Source organism: Rhipicephalus microplus, chromosome 3 (genome assembly GCF_043290135.1).
Source record: "Rhipicephalus microplus isolate Deutch F79 chromosome 3, USDA_Rmic, whole genome shotgun sequence".
NCBI lineage: Eukaryota > Metazoa > Arthropoda > Arachnida > Ixodida > Ixodidae > Rhipicephalus > Rhipicephalus microplus.
The window spans coordinates 231,556,502-231,578,769 of record NC_134702.1 but is presented as its reverse complement, the minus strand read 5'-3'; the positions used below and the strand labels follow the sequence as shown (position 1 = coordinate 231,578,769).

At 45.6% G+C, this 22,268-nt stretch overlaps 1 protein-coding gene across 1 annotated transcript in view; it reads right to left on the bottom strand.

Moving 5' to 3' along the window:
• LOC119167559 (3-oxoacyl-[acyl-carrier-protein] reductase FabG) overlaps positions 1-22,268 on the bottom strand; it is a 78,530-nt gene that overhangs the window by 28,630 nt on the left and 27,632 nt on the right. The window contains exons 3-4 of the mRNA XM_037419064.2: positions 19,073-19,165; positions 1,630-1,768 (exon numbers count right to left, since the gene is read on the bottom strand). Coding sequence (XP_037274961.2) covers positions 1,630-1,768; positions 19,073-19,165 — 232 coding nt within the window. The remainder of the gene's footprint in view (positions 1-1,629; positions 1,769-19,072; positions 19,166-22,268) is intronic.

The window sequence follows — 22,268 nt, the reverse complement described above, 5'->3', positions numbered from 1 at the left end:
TACAATTGTTATTTTGCATGTAATATTTTTATTTACTGAAGGAAGTAGAAGCGTTGCCTTCGACTTCAAGCTATAACAAAGTAAAGACACTCTTGACTGAATTCCGAACACGCGATTTAGTGCCTACATTTGCCAGGTGGCCAGTGATCGGTTGTGCAGCGTGAGCAGTGGTTCTGTTATAAGCATAAGCGGCCTGCGTGGCCTGCGTCGGCCCTGCGAGGCGAAAGAGGGAGAGGGGAGCAACAGTTTTGTGGAAGTCTTCCTGGGACGGCACGAGACGCGAGCATGGGCAATGTGGACGGCGCCACCACTGACGCTAAAGCACAACATGATGCGACCAAAAATTTTCCGCTTTTAATATCGTTCTTACAAGCAAGATTTATTCGCAGTGGGTCTTGCTAATGTCGTACAGAGCGCACAGTCATACAGGCCAACGGCCGGGGAAGCTCGAGAGTCCAACCCACAACAAGCACGTTGTCGTCTTTCTCTTTTTGGGTGTCATTTCGGTTTTGCCGGAGCGACAATTCACTAAACGTATCAATAATAATATTATCTTAAGTTTACGTCTCAAAACCACTACATAGAGTGCCTTGATGCCCCACTATATGATTTTTAGGGACACCTAGTGAACAGCTCCGCAAATGTTGATATTTTGGTATTTTTTTTACGAGCACTGACATCGCAAAGTACACGGGTCTCTACCATTTCGGGCTTCCAAAGTGCGACTGCCACGTCTTGGATCGAACCCGCGACCTTCGAGTCAACAGCCGAGGATCCTAGCCACTGATCCCCCGTGGCTGACTTAGGCACATTGAGGTTCCGCAGTGTGTGTGAGCGTGTGGTCAGGTACATGCTGCACACAAATTATAATAACTGTGTAGACCAATGAGAAAAAATGAAATCTCGCTACGATAAACAATTCTTAGGACAGGAACGCGGACATAACTGCCCCTAAAGAAAATAAAAGGCACTATAAGTTGAATACCAGCCCTTTACTCTCGTTGTTGAGGAGCTTCGCCTGAAGATCAAGTATCCTTATTATTATTCCCGTATTGACTTCTTTATAGCCAGTTATCTCAGTCGATCAATTCTAAATTGAGTGTGCATGACTTCTACCATGCAGTTTTCTTCAATATTTACTAAACGGACCCTGGCACTGTGACAGTCCAGCCACCATGGTAATGATGGGCAAAAAGCAGATTTTCTTAGTAACCTTCGTGCTTGTGGCTTCGAGCGAACTTGTGGCTTTGTTTATTGTTGTGCTTCGATATTTGTTATGGATAAAGGAATAGATCATTGTGAACTTCGCGAGCAGCTTCAAATTATTGAGTCGAAAAAGGTGAAACTTGCAAAGTGTAACTGCTCAAGATTCGCGTAACTCCGTCTCGCGACAAAGCAGATTCAGGCCACATGGAGACAAATGAAACCGAAATAGTGAAGTTTAGAATTTGTGCACTAGCCATCATTCCCACAGTAGTTGAAGCGCCATGCGTTTAAACTCTCGTAGGAACTAGCGCCAGAGTTCCCTCTAGTGTGTTTATATTAAACTCTATGATTCCGACCAGCCTGACGCCGAGCGTAACTCATGTTGCTAAAATACTCGGAAGCGTGTGTGTTTTGAAACCGTACCTTTGGTTCGACGCAAATGTGGCATCGCGTATTTTATCATCAAGAGTGGACCACGAAAATTTGTTTGCCAGGCGAGGTTGTAGTCATCCAGTGTAGAAGTTTCGAGGGTCCTTGGCATGGGTATCCCTGCGTTGTTCACCTACAATAAACGAGACAAACACAAAGCATTCAATTCAAGCTCGGAAGTTTATTTCCTTCTCGCATTGGCTAAAATATATTTTCAGAAAGGGAAGATACGGTAATTTTTGTGTGATTAACAGCTCCAACAAAGATAAACGCAAAAAAACAAGCACACAGACGCCATAGTCATCAAACAGCCGAGTGAATTCAGCCCATTAAGGCGTAAATATATAAAGACGGTCAATGTAACTCCCGTTGACATTTATGTGCGTACGCATACCCTTAAAATATAAGTGACACCTGTTACTTGTCACCGCCGTGTTTAAATTGTTTGCCTGCATCCTACTGTTTAGACTTGAGTTCATCGCTGGAGTACTGAAGTATTCGATAAATTGTGACTATGGCAGCAATATACAAACAAGAACTACGTCCTGTCACTACACATTCTCTCTGGGGATTTACCACCCCCAATAAAACAGCGGAAGCAATTATCTAGCACTAACAAGTATTAGTGTCTTAGCAAAAGCATATGTAATTGTGCCTTATCTGGCTGTACATGAGAGTAACGATCTTAATGGCCTTGCAAATATATTCCGACCAATTCTATCTTCGATGACACGCAGCAGTTGTGATCTAAGCCTCGTGATTCGTTTATTATTATAGCGCGCACACGGAACTTTAACTATGCATTTATATTCTGCATTATATACGAAAAACGTCATTTGTTATTCATGTTCATTTATAGCATTTTCAAGCGATTATTGCTGGCAAAAAAAACGGCTGCTGACATCTGCAGGTTATAGAGGGAATGTTACTAACAATTTTTAATATGTGAAATGAATAAGTATATATTTTCAATGGCTCTCCTATCTAATTATAAATTTCAGATGCATCCATTCACGGTGCTTTGCGCTAGATACTTTAAATACTGAAGCCACAGGAGGCAGCTGACTGGGCTCAAGAACCTAAAGTAACTGAGTGAGCAGGCCTGGAGATGTATCAATTTAATAGAGATTTATGCTGTTAATCTCATAAGTAAACCTGCACTAATATGTTCAGCAGGTTCTCTGAAGGTAAAACAAATCCACAACATAACCACGGCATGAATGATTTTGAGTGGGGCAAAGCGTCTGTCTGTCTGTCTGTCTGTCTGTCTGTCTGTCTGTCTGTCTGTCTGTCTGTCTGTCTGTCTGTCTGTCTGTCTGTCTGTCTGTCTGTCTGTCTGTCTGTCTGGCTGGCTGGCTGGCTGGCTGGCTGTCTGTCTGGCTGGCTGGCTGGCTGTCTGTGTGTCTGTCTGTCCGTCCGTCCGTCTATTATATGAAGTCATCAACTATACGCTACCACTAATGCCATCAAGCTAAATCATTTCTAAGAACATATACTCACAACGCCGTCAAGTGAGTAAATCTTAAAACAAACTACAAGTGGCTACTACTGCAGCATACTACTACGAGGGACACGATACACACCACAAGAAGCTTCGCCCCTAAAATTGAGTGTACTAAACGTCACTGCACCACGCACACTATGCCTGTCTCCAGAGAGAAACAGCATTTGTTGCGAATCTGGATGCATAATCACATTTCTATTAGCTTTAGAGCAAGCGTGGCTGTGACGATCAATATGGTATTGTAATCGGCAGACATGAGGGTAGTTTCTTTTCTTTTTTCACTTGCAAAGAGATCAAAACAGTGCATCACTTCTGCAGTAGTTCGGAATGCAATCTCTAGATCATTGCTGAAGTTTACCTGATAAAACCATTGCATGGTAAGCTCAGTAAATAGGCGCTTTCTAACAAAATACGCAAAAGGGGCATGCCTCTTATGCAGGCTGCATTTTCAGTAGGAATGATCGTGCATCATATACTCTGTACGAGTGCGTATGAACTTCTCTTTCACTGTGTATGGCCTGAGGCGCATACGTATTTTAAGCATTTCTAAGCGGATTTGGCAACTTTCAGCGTGTCTATCTACCTAGCAGTCTACGATTTTGTGCTCTCCGGACGGTACTGGTTACGAGATTTACACCAAAATTGATATGACTTTACATGACTGCATGATGAACATAAACGACTGGTCACATTATAAAAATCATGACTTACGAGTCAAAAAGAGTCATGGCCATGCCACTCCAGCAGCCGTTTTGCTAACATGTTATATATTAAGATTGACATGACGAGACGTTTCAGAATTACTTATATAAATAAACAGGTTATTATATGAAAACCATGACGTGCATGTTATATGCAACCTGACACATATGTCATGCTAATTATGTGTTTGTGGCTGTTTCACTAGCTTGATATGTACCAAATTTCGTATTGAGTGATGTGACTGTATTCTCGATGCCAACTTAGCGCTCGCCATCTAACGGTCACGCCTAAAAACGGCGCTAACAGGGCCAACTTCGAGAAGATATATGTTACCACGTAGCGCGCGTTGAGAAGCGGTCGCATAAACCATGTATTTATACCATGCTACACGCGCGAAACCCAAAAACAACAATGTGCGAAAATTTGTAGCATACCGCAGTGTCTGGCAGCGCCATGGAAAGACGAATAATAACGTATTGTTCCATTACTCCGCGAATGATGCAGATGACGCACGACGAAGAACGGTGCAAATCAGACTTTTGAATTGGAAAAAAGGTGACGGACACTACGGTAGTTTGCTCCAATCATTTCACTGACAATGACTGAATTCTCCTTGGTGAGTGCACCATTACATAGAGTGTGTGCATTCTTATCAATATCGGGGCATCTCTAACCCCAGAGTATACTTTCGTCTATATAAGCAAGTGCTTTAGGAAATCAGATGCGTTACGTGTGTGATTATTTATTCGAATATGCTTGTTGTCTGAGCAAGTCTTAGTGATACCCACTCTCAAATTGACCTGCTGTAATCCTGCCTCTCGAACATTTGTTGTTTCACATGTGCGTATATATACGCACACACATTCGCGCCCTGGCGTCGCGCGTGCGTGTATGCTTGTTCATATATATATATATATATATATATATATATATATATATATATATATATATATTATACCTTAAATGCTCCAGTACGACGTGTTACATGTGGGGTGGGCTGCGGTACCAAATTCTTTCGATGTGGGTTTTGATCAGAACTTGGCATGTGTGGTGCACAACGTCGAGTGGAAGATCATTCCAATCCTTTGCTGTTTGAACAAAGACTGAGCGAAGGTGGGCAGTTGTGTGGGTATGCGCAGGATAAACAGTGTTGCGGTGGGTAGTACGAGAAGAGATTCGATGTGCGGGCAAGATACTGGATGCGTCAGACAATGAATGAAAGAATTTGTGAAAAAAGGTCAGTCTAGCGGCGTTGCGTCGCACTTCTCGATTCTGAAGTTGGTCTTGGTCTTTCAGATTAGTGACACGTGAGTGATATGATTATTCAGAGTAAATGAACCTTGGTGCCCTATTCTGAATAGATTCTAACATTTTAGATAGATTAGATTGGTGCGGGTCTCACACGGCGCAAGCGTATTCGAGCGTACTATTGCTATAGGTAGGCCAAACGTTTCACGGGAGGAGGGACAAGGTGTAAGTTTCGTCTGAGGTAGCCAAGAACTTTATTTGCTTCGTTACAGATGTTTATTATGTGGGGTGTCTATTGAGATCGGGAGTTATATTTATGCATAAATACCTACAGGAGTTCACGGGGGACAACTTAGAGCCGAAAATAAAGTATGTTGGAGCCATTTAATGTTTCCTACGCTGAAAGGTAATGTTTCCTACGGTGATATATTGTCACGGGGTCGTGTCGTCGACGAAGGGAGCAGACTCGATGCTAAGATGCGACTGTTTCTTCAGCCGAAATGGAGGCAACGAAACTGAAGTTCGGATTAAGGCACTACACGGGCTCTGATAGTGGCAAACAGAGCGTCGGTCGCCGATCTACTGACCAGCGGTCAAGCGCGACGGCATTTATACCTGTGTCCTCGAATGTTCGAGCCATATGAATGATGTTCGCGCAAGATCTCGATTAATCTCGAGTGTTCGCGCCTTGCGGATAATTTTAGTGAAACTATTCAAAATGACAGCGAACTTTCTCGAACAATGAGCAGCGATTTGCGCTGTTTTCTCGGAACGTAGCGCTGCCAGCGGGTGAACGGTATGGCGTCGGTGGTGGTGGCACTAGTGTCTGGCGACGAAAATACGGTGGCGCAGCCTGTTAACGTGCACATGGCGGGAAAATGTTGAGTCAGGCTAGAGCAGCATATCTCATGGCTTGTGGCTCAGACTGTGCTGGTTCGGGTGTGCGTAAATATTGCTGGACTTCTGGCGTGCGACATCGGTGATCCGACCCACTGTATGATGCCAGCAATGTGCTATGCTCTTCCCGTAATATGGATTAGATGGTCTTGCTCAGGTAGTTGGTGCTGAGAGATTGAACTTCGGCGTATTCTGCCATCTCGAAGCTGTGATTGTACTGCTTCGTCCTGATCTCAAGTGCCTTTTCTATTTTTGCGGCCTCCGTCAAGAATTCGTCGACGCTCTTGGGTGGGGTGCGAACAAGTCCCGCAAACAGCTCCTGTTGACACGTTGGATGAAGAACCGGGGCTTCTTGTCCTCAGCCATGGCGGGTTCAGCGTGACGAAACAGGCGGCTCATTTAATTCATGAAATGGAGGAAATGAACCGCCTGTTTCCAGACCCAGGTCTCCAGAAATTCAGCGGCCTTTTGTACCGTTAGCTACACTGGCCTCGCTGAGCCAATTTCGCGCGGCACTGGTCTGCGCATGCGCAATGATACTCCGCCGCCGCCGCGCATGGCTCGCCGCCGGTGTGCGCGCAATTCGATGCGCTGTGCAGACGATCAGTGGTGTCACGCACCGGAGCCGGCACCTCCCTCGCACTCGACCGCGGCCGCGAGCGACTCGCCACCGCCGGTGTAGGCTTTCCATAGGAGTGCAGTCATAGCCTTGGTAGACATATGGACGCCGACGCGTGCACTTTCCCTGTGCAGTCGCCATCTGACACTGCGCTAGAGCCGCTTGATAGCGCCTCTGACTGGCGTTTGCCACTGTGGTATAGCCATGGAGAAGGAGAGTGCAAATGCTGCTCAACGGTGCAGTAGAGCGGAGAAGCTTAACTGATCTGATCCCGCAGTAGTTGCCCCGAAAAATAAATATACATGTGCCACATAACACGTATACCGTGTGTGTGTCATTGGAACAGCTGTAAGCATGATGATCAAGCTAATTCTAGACAATCAGGAAAGCTTTCCAGAGGAGTGACGCCATGACCTTGACAGACATATTGGCGCCAGCGCGAGCGCTGCTAAGCTATCACAGAAAGACAGACAATTCCAAATACCGTGTTGGGGCCATAGAGACGGCAGCGTGTTACTTCACTGACCACCGAGTCGTCTTTGTGGCAGTAGAGAAGCTACCTGGACGTTAAGAAGAAAATATACATGTGCCTCATAATACGTATGCCGTGTGTGCGTCATTGCAGCAGCAGTAAGCGTGATAATCAAGCTGATCCTAGACACTCTGGAAAGCTAAGAATAGTCAGCTGAATCTTTGCTAACGATACGTATATCCTGGCATAGCTGAGCTAAGCCACTGCCACTTTTATTTTCGGGTGACGCTCGTGAAAGTCTCCAGGATCGCGCCATGGAAGAGATGCCAATATTGAATTGCCGACTTCCTATTCTCCAACTAGGTCTTTGTCGCGTCTCCCAAGCAGAAGTAGACACGACAGAGCTTTTCTGAGTACCACTGGCTCAAGGCGGCCACTCAGTCGTACGTCTCGAACCAGGTCTCCAGTTCTTCAAACTATGATCCGCGGAAGATCAGTGGCTCCCTTGGCTACTGCACTATAACCATGCGGGCGTTGCCACAGGAGCTGTCATTGTCACAGTAGTGGTGGTGGCCGTGGGCTAGCTAGTGTTATTGCGTAAAGCCCCGTACTCTGGAGATAGCCTTTATCGCCGGCGGCTTGCTCGCGAGTAGACCTTGGCGGGGATGCTTGCTTAACAGTTGGGCTTTGGCTTTCGAATGGAAGGGAGTGTTCGGTACATGTGGACGGAAAGCACCTCCACCAGATGTGTCGGGGTCATGACGTGGACAAATGGAGCAGGCTTGATTCAAAGATGAGAGTGTTTATTCGGCCAAACTGGACGCCAAGAAACTGAAGGTCAGGTTACAGCAATACACGGGCACTGATAGCGGCGAACAAAGCGTCGGCTGTCGATCAACTGACAAGTGGCGAAGCGCGGCGGCATTCATACATGTCTCGTCACTGGTTCCAGCCTTATCACTGGTCTTCGAGCAAGATGTGGAATAATCTCCAGTGTTCGCGCCTTGCAGACAACTTTAACAGAACGGCCTACAATGATCGCGAACGTTTTCGAACATTGAGGAGCATTTTGCGCTGAGCATTCCTGACTCAGGCTTTGTGGGCGGAAACCAAATCAAACAAAAGTGAAAATCAGATACGCCCGTGGTAATACGCCCGCGAATTCGTAGCACGCGTAGTGTGTGGGCATATATCTGCTTTGAATATCAACTACTACCAACATGAACAAGCAAGTGTTCGTAAGCACATGACCTTATTTATTAGTAGCATAACAACATGTATCGGCAAATGAAAAGAAAGAAGCACTCCTATTACATCTGAATCTACAATTTCAGTTATCTGAAGAGACAGTGGTCCAGGCATAGCTCCGCTCTATATTCCAGTAAACGGCATGCGTATTCAACTTTTTACGTTCAACGGAAGTCAACGAGATACGTGAAATCGGCAGGATGAGTCGCAGCCTAGTTATTTGAAAAACTGCCTGCAGCAGTTCATGGCAACGCGAGGCAAAGCGTCTTTCGGCGAGGCCCTCTACAGACGAGGTTTGAGCGGAACAACTTAAAGTAAATGTGATTCGGCCCGATGTCTGCGCGCGCAGTGCAACTATTTACGCTGTTTTGGTAACGAAATATCTTATGGCGATGAGGCGGTACGCTGCGAGCACTCTTTCACCTGGGACGAAACAACGCAGTCCGGCGCCACAATCAAGAAACTTCCGCACAGCGCCAAGCGAAAGTGCCGCGTTAGGCGCAGCCATCTTTTTTTTTACCAGTGCTACCAGCATACGCAGCGTATTCTGGAGTTCCGAAATAAGAAAATAATTACAAGTGCTGACATAACAATCTTGACTTGATCTTAATATACACCATGATTTAAGTTGTACGCTCAAATCTGGTTTAGTTAATCAATATACAACACAACTGCTATGACGTGGCTTGACTGTATGGTGGAGATAAATGACAAATGGTAAAACGAAAACCATGACTTCCAAGTGATATACATGATCTACATGCCACGCTTAAGCTGCGCTCATGGTTCCTCCACTTCCTTGATATACGCCTAATTTGATATTGCGCGACGCGACTATATCGCGACCACAAATGACAAATAATGGCATATCATGCACAGCATGACTTGCGAGCCACGTTTATAGTGCGCCTACCGCTAGTTCACTTATTTGATATACACCAAATGCGGTATTGTGAGACCTGGCTGTACAAAAAACATGGGGAAGTCGTAAATTGAAAGACTTGCCATGCATGTAAGGTACAACATCATTTACACGCCACGCTCAAGGTGCACTCTTGACAATTCAGGTAGCTTGATTTGTATCAAAAGTAGTCTTACACAATGTTATTGTACGACAAATAAACATGCATTACGTGTCCTACAAAGTACATAATATCACGCGCTAAGAGCTCGAACGAACGTATGAAGGGACGCGACTGTGAAAAATTTCAGAGACAAAGAAGGACGTCTCCGCTGGCACGGGTTGCTCGTCTTCGTCTTCCTCGTTCACCGGCACAGAACTGACCCGCTGTTCACTGGCACAGAACACCAGGTGGCATTACTCCTCCTCCCAAGAGAGCATCGACCCGATGCTCAAACAAATGTGTGCACAGCAGTGGGTCGAAGTAGGTAACATAAAAAACATTATACAAATTAGTGCACGAGAGAAAATGCGTCCTGGGCCCGGCAATCGGAAATAAACGGCATTCACTGTTCACATGAAGAGTTCACTGGCACAACGAAAAAATTCGCATCACCGCGTAAAGTATGGTTTTAGGCGGACTACGTGTACAGTCTCTGGGCGTGGTAACCTGCGCTGGTGAGCCTCCGGTGATGGTGAGCCTCCGTCTGGAACCACTTCGTAGTTCACGTCGCTCACACCTCCGAGTACTTTGTAAGGTCCAAAGTACTTCCTCAAGAGTTTCTCACTGAGACCTCGCCGCCTAATGGGTTTCCAAACCCAAACTTGGTCACCAGGTTCATAATTAACTTCTCGATGGTGGATGTTGTACCGCTGTGCATCTGCGCACTGTTGAGTTCGGATTGCACACGGACCAGTTGACGTGCTTCCTCAGCGCGCTGAATGTACTCATTGATGTCGGGGGCTAATTAGTCGAGCTTGTCGATGTCCTCATATGGAATCATGGCGTCCAGCATAGTTCTAACATCTCGACCATAAACGAGTCGGAATGGCGTGAAGCGTGTAGTTTCCTGCGTTGCAGTGTTATAAGCAAATGTTACGTACGGCAGGATGTCGTCCCACGTTTTGTGCTGCGCATCTATGTACATAGAGATCATGTCGGCTAGCGTTTTGTTTAGCCTTTCTGTTATTTATTTATTTTATTTACAATACTGCTGACCCCAGTTAAGGAGTCGTAGCAGGGTGGAAAGAAACGTGTTCTACATTTCACAATAAAACAGACAAAACGAACGCATACCATACATAAAAAAACCAAATTGAACTGATTGCCGATTCACAGTGGCGCATGAATAAGATCTTGCGAAGGGCACAAAAAAGAAAAGAAGAAACCGATACACGCATTGCAACAACACACACTGCAAAAAGAAGAGTACACATTATTGTCCGGCGAGTACAATATACACCGAGAACCAGAACACGTATCAAGTGATCAACAAGACAGAAAAGTTTAAAACTCAAGTAGGCTTTCAAATTTGTTAATATCAGTTTGCTCTACAACATGACTTTTAAGGCTATTCCATTCATTCACTGTTCTTGGAAAAAAAGAATACTTAAAGACATTGATTCTCGGCTGGAAGGGGGTTAAGTTCAGCGAGTGATGGTGGCGGGATGAATGACCTGAAGAAAAATACGTTAAGTATTGATTAGTATCGCTTTTGAGAAGGTTCTTCACAATTTTAAAAAGAAAGCGTAAGCGGCACAATTTATTTCTGTCTGCAATGTTCAATAAACCAGCCTTGACTGTCAGTTCCGAAACTGATGCGCGGCCATAGCAATTAAAGATAAAACGGACTGCTTTATTTTGTACACGATTTAATTTAGATAAGTTAGCCGCCGTGAAAGGGTCCCAAAATACATTTCCATAATCGAGAATTGGTAACACGATGCTTTTATAGGCTAGTAATTTTACGCTTGTTGGAGCACTTCTGAGAGACCTTTTCAAGTAGTGAAGTTTTTACATTGATTGATTTGCAACGTTAGTAATGTGTTTATCCCAATGCAAGTTGTTACATATATGTAAACCAAGGTATTTATACTCAGTTACTCGCGTTAGAACGTTATTCTCGACTGTGTAATTGAAAATAAGGGGTTGCTTCTTGTTTGTGATTGACATAAGAGCACTTTTTTTATAATTAACAGACATCTGCCATGTGTTGCACCACTGAATAACATCGTTCAGCTTCAAATTAAGGTTAATCTGGTCATCCAAAGAGTCTACAGCAGAATAAATCAGACAATCATCAGCGTACAACCTAATTTTCATGTCATGCTCGCCAACAATGTCGTTAACATAAAGAAGAAATAACAACGGACCCAGAACCGAACCCTGGGGTACACCCGAAGTGACAGGTACTGTTTTAGAAGGAGTGTCGCTGAAGATGACATATTGGTAACGAGAAGTAAAGTATGATTTAATCCAACCGCAAAGTTCATCATTTTTAAGAATGGCACGTAGTTTGATTATTAGTTTTACATGAGATATCTTGTCGAACGCTTTCGCAAAATCTATAAATATCACATCTGTTTGCTTACGGTTATTGATAGTCACGGCGAAGTCATGTACGGTTTCGACAAGTTGGGTCACAGGGGAAAAGCCGCGCCTAAAACCATGTTGCGCTGAAGAGAAAATCGAATGCGTTGTTAAAAAAGTAGATATGTGCTTATGATTGATATGCTCTAATAATTTACAACAAGTGCTGGTTAAAGCTATAGGACGGTAATTCGTAACTGACTGTTTATCCCCTTGTTTAAATAGGGGTTTAATTTTGGACACTTTCTAATCTTCCGGCAGGACGCCAGTTGAAAGAGACAAAGTAAAAATAATAACAAGGAATTTGGCGCACCACTCCGCGTATCTTTTCAGAAATGCATTGGGTGTATCATCAGGTCCTGGAGATTTTTTTTCATCTTAGTTGAGGAGCAGATTAAGTACACCGGGTTCGGTAATTATAACATTTTCAACAGATGGCAGCATTCTATATTTATCGAAAGGCGGGATAGTTCCGTCGTCAACTGTAAATACGGACTTGAAGTTTTCGGTAAATTAATTCGAGATTTCTGTAGAATCTGAGGTACAGATGCTATCTATTACGAAAGTGCTAGTTTCCGAGTGCTTAGGGGTTATACTTCGCCAAAATTTGGAGGGCGATTCTTTAATCATGCTGCTCAAGCGCACAGTGTAATATGTACGCCGCTCTGTTTGCAGTAGGTCTTTTGGTTTACGAGAGAGTTGGGAAATTTCTTCCTTTAGCTTCGTATTACGATTTCTTTTGAACCATTTGTTCAAGCGATTCATTTTTCTTTTTAAATGAATGATGTCACGGGTGATCCATGGATTCGAGGGATTTGCTGGTCGATAGCGGAAGAGAACGCAGAGGTCAATGCATGCGTGTACTGTGTTCTTAAATTTCACCCAGAGAGAGTTAGCGTCGCACATAGTGTCCATAGAAGTACTCAAAAAGTGATCATACACAGACTCCAATCTGTCTAGTATACAAACATCGTTAGCAGCAGAGAAAATTGGAACACGAGTCATTTTCAACCTTGTCTTTGGAAGAGAGAAACGAAATTGAGTTAAGACACACTTATGATCTGAGAGACCATCCAGTACCTCACACTCATATTGACCGTCAATATTTGACCGAACAAAAACAAGGTCCAGTATTGATTTGCTTTCTCCGTGAATACGTGTATACTCATGAACTAGTTGAACCAAATCAAATCGAAATGCAATATCAATCAACTCCTCGTTGTTGAAAGTATCATTAGTACCAGAAGAGAAGGTGAGCCATTCAATACCAGGTAGGTTGAAGTCACCACAGAGTACAAGTTTCGTGTCTTTCGTTATCTGGAGACCAATGTATTTGTTAAAATTCTGCAAAGCTTTAATTCTGGTACCAGGGGGTCTGTAAACAACACCAATGACCTTGCACTGTTTGTTGCGACACATCTTACAAAATAAGGCCTCAACGCCAATGGGGTTTGCCATTCTAGCAATTTGTATGTTATTTTTAAAGAGCAACGCCACACCGCCTCCCCTGGAATCACGATCTTTGCGATAAACACGATAAACACAATCTTTGCGTTAAAACATTACTCTGAGGGTGGTACGCAGTGGTCTTTCGATGGGTTGTGTAACTCAACCTGAAGATATCATCCAAGAGTTTCGCTGTGAATGATGTCCCTCGATCAGTGATGAGATATGACGGGGTGCCATGCCGTAGCACAATTGGATGCATAAAAAAACTGGCAACTTCAGATGCGGTTCCTCGTGGCAACGCCTTCGTCTCAGCGTAACGCGTGAAAAAATCGGTTGCGACAATAATCCATTTGTTGCCAGAAGAAGACAAAGAAAACGGGCCCAGGAGGTCCATTGCCACTTGTTCAAACGGTGTACGTGGTGGATCGATCGGTTGTAGATGACCTGCAGGCTTTAAATGTGGTGTCTGACAACGCTGGCATTCACGGCATCCCTTCACGTAGCGTTTGACACAGGCAGACATTTTAGGCCAGTAGTAGAGTTGTCGCACCCGATCCATAGTTCTCGAGTAGCCCAGATTGCCAGATGTGGGCTCGTCGTGGCAAGCTAATAAGACGTCATCGCGGAGGGCTTTAGGAATGACGAGAAGATGAGATCTGTCACCAGCACCGGCGTTCCTTTTGTATAAGACGCCATTTTGTAGGCAAAATGATGGCAAATTTCGCGACATTGGACGAGGAATGGGCGCAGTGCCACCTTCTAAATGATCTATAATCAGTCTTAGATCGGCGTCATTTCGTTGATGAGACATCAGATCCGGTCCGCTGACAGTTGCCACGAAGGCGCCGTCCTCTTCTGCGCTAGTACTGGCGGATTGAAGAGGTGCTCGTGATAGCGTGTCGGCGTCTTCGTGCTTTTTGCCTGACTTGTACACGATGGTGACATCAAATTCCTCTAGGCGCAAACTCCATCGTGCTAATCGTCCTGAAAGGTCTCGTAGATTGGTCAACCCGCCCAAAGCATGATGGTCAGTCACCACTTTAAATGGTCTTTCATAGAGATATGGCCTAAACTTTGTAATTGCCCAAATGACCGCGAGACATTCTTTTTCTGATGTGGAATAGTTAAATTCTGCGCGAGACAGTGTGCGACTTGCGTAGGCTATTACCCGTTCAATGCCATCTTGTCTTTGTACCGAAATAGCTCCAAGACCAATATTGCTGGCATCAGTGCGTACTTCAGTGTCAGCCTCTTCATCGAAGTGGCCGAGCACGGGAGGGGAAGAGAGCCGGTGCTGTAGTTGCGCAAAGGCAGTCTTCTGGTAGTCAGCCCAGACAAATGGTGTGTCATGACGCGTGAGACGTAATAGTGGCTCCGCAATGTTATAGAAATTTTCAATAAAGCACCGGTAATACGTGCACAGACCCAGAAAGCGTCGAAGACTTTTCTTGTCAGTTAAAGGTGAAAAAGTGGTGACGGCCGCAGTTTTGTCAGGATCAGGCCGAACACCAATGGCGCTCACGACGTCACCAAGAAAATTTGATTCTTCGTGGCCGAAATGACATTTCTCAGACTTGAGTGTGAGATCGGCCGATCTAATGGCTTCGAGCACATTCTGAAGGCGACGAAGATGCTCGTCAAACGTTTCTTAAAACACAACGACATCATCGAGCTAGACGAGACAGCTTTTCCGCTTGAGGTCTGCCAGGACGGTGTCCATCATTCGCTGGAATGTGGCTGGAGCGGAGCAGAGGCCGAAAGGTAGCACTTTGAATTCATAAAGGCCATCCGGCGTTACAAAAGCGGTCTTTTCCCGGTCACGTTCATCGACCTCTATTTGCCAATAACCGCTCTTCAAGTCGACGGACGAAAAATACTTCGCGCGTCGCAGCTTGTCCAGAGAATCATCTACTCTGGGCAACGGGTACACGTCTTTCTTTGTGACATTGTTCAACTTTCTGTAGTCGACACAAAAGCGAAGCGTGCCATCTTTCTTTTTCACAAGAACGACTGTGATGACCAAGGGCTGCTTGAAGGCTGTATCACGCCATCCTGAAGCATTTCCTTAACCTGCGTTAGAATCGCGTGCCGTTTGGTTGGCGAAACACGATAAGGCTGCTGCCGTATGGGATGCGCGTCGTCGTAGGTGATAATACGGTGTTTCGTTATCGGTGTTTGACGTATCTTCGAAGAACGTGCAAAGCATGTGTGGAACTCCAGCAACAGCTCGCTCAAACACTGCTTGTTCGCTTCAGAAAGCGTTGGACTGATGTCGACGCTGCGGAAAGGCGTTTGAGCAGTTCCGATGGCCTCAGAAGCAAAACACTCGGTGACATTGGCGACTGGGTCGGCGTAGGCGATGACAGTTCCAGAAAAAAGGTGCCGGTGCTCGTAGCTGAAGTTTGTGACAAAAACGTTGCAGTGATCATCACGAAGGTCAACAAGGCCTCTCGCTGTGCAGACACCCTGAGACAGCAAAAGCAAGTGATTGCTTTCTACGACTGCTTCACCGTACATCACTCCATCCCACGCCACCTGAATCACAACAGTCGCACGGGGTGGTAACGTGGCAGCGTCGTCGACGACGCGAAGAGACACTCGGGAGTGGCTGGGGTCGGCGTAAGCTGTTGTGGCGTTTGTGGTCGTGAAAGTGACTAGACGTCGTCGAATGTCAGTTATAGCACCATGCTCCCTGAGAAAATCCATGCCAATAATCAGGTCTCAAGAACACTGCCGGAGAACGCTCAAACTAGCAACAAATGTACAACCGCGGACTTGCAGTCTTGCCGTGCACATACCGAGTGGCGGGACGATATGCCCGCCAGCTGTACGAATTGGCGTTTGGTTCCAAGGCGTCGTTACTTTCTTGAGAAGGGCGGCCAGATTTTCGCTAATTATGGAATAGTCCGCACCAGTGTCCACTAAAGCGCTGACTTCGCGACCATCTAGCAGAACAGGAATATCTAAGAAAACTCTTTCGTAATCAGCCGGTGGTGTCGTTGTCGATGTATCGTCGGTATCTTCAAACCGCGTCGATAGGGGGACTTGAGCATGACCAGTCTGAGCGGCCTTGCCCCTGAAGGTCGCTGAGCCTAGTTTTCCCGACGCGGGCTAGGTGACCGGCCCTGCGCCACGCCCGCATTGGTGCGATAATTCGGCGAGAACCGCCGCGGTGATGGAGAGCGTGAGTGGTGCCAAGATGTCGATCCGCGCTCCTGAGCAACGTAGTCAGCGATTTCCGGAGGCCGCTGGCCGAACCTAGGAGGTGGGGAGTTGGCCAAAAAACCACGAAGTCACAGCTGTCGATAAGGGCACTGTCGGTAGATGTGCCCAGGTTCACCACGGTGATAGCAAAGGGGACGTCGATCGGGGGCGCGCCACACGTCTGATTTTCGCGGAATTGGTCGGCGGTCACTGAGGTACGAGTCCGCTTGGACTGCCCGAAGCATGGCTGGGGCTGTGGTATAAAGCGGAGTGAAATGTGGTGCATGTTGGGGCAGAGTTTGGTCTGCCGGAAGCATGGCAGGGGCCGCGGTGGGAAGCGGAGCCAAAGGTGGTGCTGGCTGGAGCAGAGTTTGCGCATATGACATGCGAGGGAAGTCATTTAGGGGCCGCGGCTCTGCCTGACAGGACGGTTCTCGTAGTGCCTGCTGAACTTCATCTCGGACGATGCCGGACAAAGAACTGACAGTGGGCGCTGAGGGTACAGATAACTTCTGTAGTTCTTTGCGAATTACAGAGCGTATGAGCTCTCGGAAGAAGTTGACGTGGGCCCCCAGACCACCCATGTAGTCCGTAGCAGAAGCAACGTTCACTTGTCGCTCGTACGTCTGGGTCCGTTGCCGAAGCGTGCTTTCAATCAGGACGGCTTCAGCAAGGAACTCTGACGTAGTCTTGGGGGGGGGGGGGGGCTGCGTACAAAACCACCGAACAACTGCTCCTTCACTCCACGCATCAGGTATCGCACCTTCTTCTCTTCCGGCATGTGAGGGTCAGCTCGTCGAAAAAGACGTGTCATGTCCTCAACATACATTGCTACGCCTTCCTTTGGCATTTGCATACGGCACTGGAGTTCACGTTCCGCTCGCTCTCGGGGATCGGGACTTGCATACGTTTCAAGAAGCCGGCGTTTGAAGTCCACCGATGATGTGAACACACCTGCCCGGTTTTCGTACCAAACACGTGCCCCGTCATTCAAACTGAAGTAGGCATGCCGGAGCTTGTCTGTGTCATCCCACATGTTATGAGCGGCAACGAAGTCATAGTGGACTAGCCAATCTTCAACATCCTCATGGACAGCACCATGAAAGGGATTCGGCGTTTTTGGTTTGAACAATGTATATTGCAATGGCGTTGCGCCTTCCATACCGGCTGGGTTGGAGCCGCTTGGGACGGCGCTGCCTGGAATAGTTGGGGCCGTCATCTCCTCTGAGAGAAGTCCGAACTCAGGGTCCAGTCCACGGATCCTGCGGCTAGCACGGTGAACAGGCGTAACCACCGGTATAGGGCTGGAGCTTCTTGTACTAGGAGGGGTTCGGTGCATAGGGTACCAAGCACCTCCACCAGTTGTCACGCGCTAAGAGCTCGAACGAACGTATAAAGGGACGCGACTGTCAAAAATCTCAGAGACAAAGAAGGACGTCTCCGCTTGCACGGGTTGCTCGTCTTCGTCTTCCTCGTTCTCCGGCACAGAACTGACCCACTGTTCACTGGCACAGAATACCAGGTGGCAATAATCACAAACGTATTATGTACCTTGTTACGTATTATGTACCCTGATTTGCAACCTGCCGGCTGCTTCGCATTGCATCGACTCCTACAATGCGTGAAATCTGCTGGTTATTCGCAAGTATAGAGATTTTACCGCAAAGTTCTCAGGGTTGTTTAATGTCGTGCAATTTTCTCGCACTAGCAAGCAGTGACATCACCTATAAACCAAATTGGTCATCGTACGTCTTGCTTTTGCTTTGTATTAGCGAATCAATTGATGTATACAACTGAGAAGAAAAATATGTCTTTCGCATTCGACTTGTTTTAGGCAAATGCACTAGGAACATGAGACTTTACTACAGTGACTTTATTAGTACATTACGTAGCTAATGGTCTTATTACTGAGAATTAGTCTAAAATCCTACGCATTCATTGTGCCTGATGCAAGCATTTAGGCTTCAAGAAAGCGATAACGAAGAAGAATGTAGACTTCCTCTATCGTTTTTTTTGTAATATTCACGCCGAGATGTTAGCATGTGTATGACGAAACAGCTCAAATCGAAGCTTTGCCTTCTAACTCCGTTATCGGCTGCAAGTGATTTCACACGGTAACGCATGCGAGCCTTCCGTTCTAGCTCTTGGTCTAAGCGCGCCGCCAGCGATTCTGTGATTTCCATGTAAAAGTTGTTTTTGTACAAATTATTAGCCACGTTGGGCTTCACCAGCTCATTATTCTCTAGCGAGCAGCAAGTCAACAAATATGAAATGGATAACCTTCCCGCTATTTGACAATGACCTCCCTCTCCCATTAGAACATGATGGTATTCCACTACATCTAACCAGTGGTAGCAAGTTTTCGTTTCCCTGACACTCCTGATCAAGCATAAAGCTATCTTTCAGCATTAATCTAGTACCTGCGTTTTGTGGCATCTCGGACATAAATTTGTTTGCTCGCTGCAACGTATAATACGCCATTCTAGCATTTTGGACTTTATAAACTACATGACACCGACAGTGACGGTGAAAAACCGTCTAGACTTCTTATACAATTACTATCACAATAAAAAAAGACGAAGCAGCATAGACTACGTACTTACCAGTATGTCGATTTGCCCAAAGTGCTTTGCGGTCTTCTCGACTACAGCACGAATGTCGTCCTCGATCGTTATATCTCCGGGTGCCACAATAACCTACAAAAATAATACCAGAACAGTCGTATGTAGAATAAAAAAACATAACTACGTTATTAAGTCACGCGTGTAAATCATTCTACACCGGCAGGCCTGCGCAAAACGCGCAGCACTGTCACCCTGAAAACAGGAAAAGTGGTCTTTCGGAGCCTCTCTTAACATTCTTTGGTAGCTGCTGCAAGCACACTTGCAGGGTACCCATTGAGATATTCATCACTGTGTAGTAGACAGGCATGATGATGATAATAATGACGCCTTAAACATGGCTCCAACTCACTCAGGGGGATTCACAATGGCATTCGTCATTATTTTAGAAACGTGGTACCCGCTGCACACTTGCTACGAACATTGTGCGTTTTCATTTGCTGTTGTTGTTCTGACTGATGACGGCAGAGAATTATGCCAGAAGCTTTTCTAATCCCCACAATAGGTATGCGCCATAGTTAATAGGTGAACACGATGAAGCTTTTGGAATATTTTGGAGCATTTGCCGACCCAATCGTCCCGCAATTCGCATTGCGTAACACCTGGTTTTTTTCCTGGCTGTTCTAAAACGCTTTTTACGCATATTAACGAGATTACTTTGTCGACCCCAAGCATTCCTAAAGCCGATTTGCATAGGCTTTAGGCAGGAATAACTCGGTGCTGGAATACTGGGCTGGCACGCAGGGGAGCCGGGATTGAATGACATTGTGTTTTTGGTACTTTTTATTTGCTTCCGTTTTAACTTCTTTTGTGCGATAGTGGTTGCGGACACCGGCGGCAGCGGACAACTACAGCGTTGCAAACGAACCATGTTGTGATCTTATAACAGCTTTCGCTATAATAGAGTTCGAATTGATAAGATATCACAGGGGTCTAAACACGCGCTCTCAGGGTCATTCGCTTGCGACCTATGGCTACACAGAGGGTAATGTTTTATGACCTTGCTATATATTATGCACTTTACATTTTCAACTATTTCATTTTATAATGTTTTGTCAGGTTAGGCTGCAGAAACAGGATGGGCCTTAATGCACTTCATTTCGTAGAAAAACTATTCATTTCGGAATTGTATTCACTCTAGAGATAGGCATTCATATCTATCTCCGAACCTGACGTCGAATCTTCATAGATTGGGAAACATATTTTATTTTCAATAACCACAATGGGTTACATTGGTTGTCTACCCCCTCCCTCATTCCCTATATTTACCCTTCTTCACTGTTCTGACTTTAGTTGGACCATGTTTTGTGACGGCGCTTCGCTAGCTACGATAAGCTTGAAACCCCTAAACTATTGGATCCGAGATAAACAAAGAGAAAGCCGATACACCATAAATATAAATATTTGAGACCATATAGCGATTAAACACGTCAAGTAGCACTGTACATTCCGCATGCAGGGCATTCGAAAGTGCTCTAGAGACAAAAAGATACGCGTGTTGCCAGGCTTCGCTGAAGGCACGAGCGTCCTGAGAATCGGCCCCCGTAGTGTGATGACGGGATGCGATTTTGGCAAGGTAAATAAGCAAAGGTAGGACTACCGTGCAGTAAAACAAGCTAAACTTCCTTAGCAAAGTAATATAAAAAATCGTGCTTCTCCCATACATTATGGCAACCAGCTATGTGCGAATCAGCAATTGTTTTTTTTTTCGGTTTGAGCCATGCGTTATCAGGTGAACCGTCGTCTTCGAGTGAACGTAACAGGAATGGGCAAAGATGAATGGAGAACGAGAGCAAGAGAGGAAAAATGGAGGTTGGTGAAAAAAAAACAGCAATCCAGTGCGGAACCCGCCACACATCTAATCACAGCAAAAGCTGGAGAAGTGGACTTTCTAGAGGCTTTTTAAAGACTCTTGGGGCAACTACTACAAACGCGCGTGCGTGGTACCCATTTCGCCATAAATCGTAAGTTCTGTGCAGTGGGGGAGCGCTCACAAGCCATTGTTTGTCATTGTTCAGAACAGCGTTGTGCCCGCTACAAACTTCCAAGAAACTTGGTGCACTTTGTTGATGCTGCGGCTGTCCACAACGAAGAATTATGCGTGAGGCTCTTGTAAGGGCCTGGAACATTCAATGGTCTCATCTCTACACAGTTCGCATTTTGTTACGCCTGGTTGTTACTTTGCTGTTCTAAGATGCTTTATTACACACGATAGCGTGAATCCTTACGCGAGGTGAAGCTTGCATAGGGTCAGTTTTCAACAAAGTATCAAACAACGACAAATGGCTCGGTGGTAGCACACTCTGGTTGTCAGCCAGATGGCCGGAGATTTCGCACGATAATTGTTAGGGATACGATAATGGTTCGCTCACCACCGTCGTTCCTTTGTGATTTTTCGTGCCGTATCAGTGAAGTTTCATGAAAGCTAACTTTTCAAAATAAGAACGTAGTGATTGTAGGTAATGTGAATATTAACTTGCTTGCCACGGACAGTACTTCTTATGCAAATTACACGGATTGTTTCACTGGATTTTGCTTTGAATCACTTGTTGAGTGTCCAACTAGAGTAGCATCTCCAGGTACCGGTACACTCATTGATCACGTGTTATCCAACTTGGCGTCACCACCCTGCGTGGGGGTTGTTGACACTAATATCACCGATCATTTTCCTATCTTCCTCACATTCGAAAACATAACCCGCACACGCAATATTAGCTATTCTACATCTGTATTTAGTTTCGATTTCTTTATTGTGGCTATCAGTACAACTGACTGGGTGCCTGTTATGTCTATGTCAGACCCAGATACAGCCTTGCGAGCGTTTTGCTCGTCATTTTCACTCGCCGTTTCGACCAACACGCGTAGTGTCCAATGTAAAAAAAAAAAATACAAGTATCCACACAAACCACGGATGACCAATGGTCTTCTAAAAAGTTTAATGAAGACCGAAAACATGTATAAAAAAAGAAGCGTCAGCCCTTTATTTTGGGTCTTGCTAAGCGATACAAGTCATCTTGCAGTCTATTAAATACCTTGCTCAAGCAAGCGAAAAAAGGGTACTACGAAAATGAATTCGACAAGTATAAAAGGCAGTGGCAGCTGCTCAACTCCTTCCTTAACAAGTCATCTGCTATTGTCCCTCCAACCAAAATCGACTACAATGGATCCACCTTCTCTG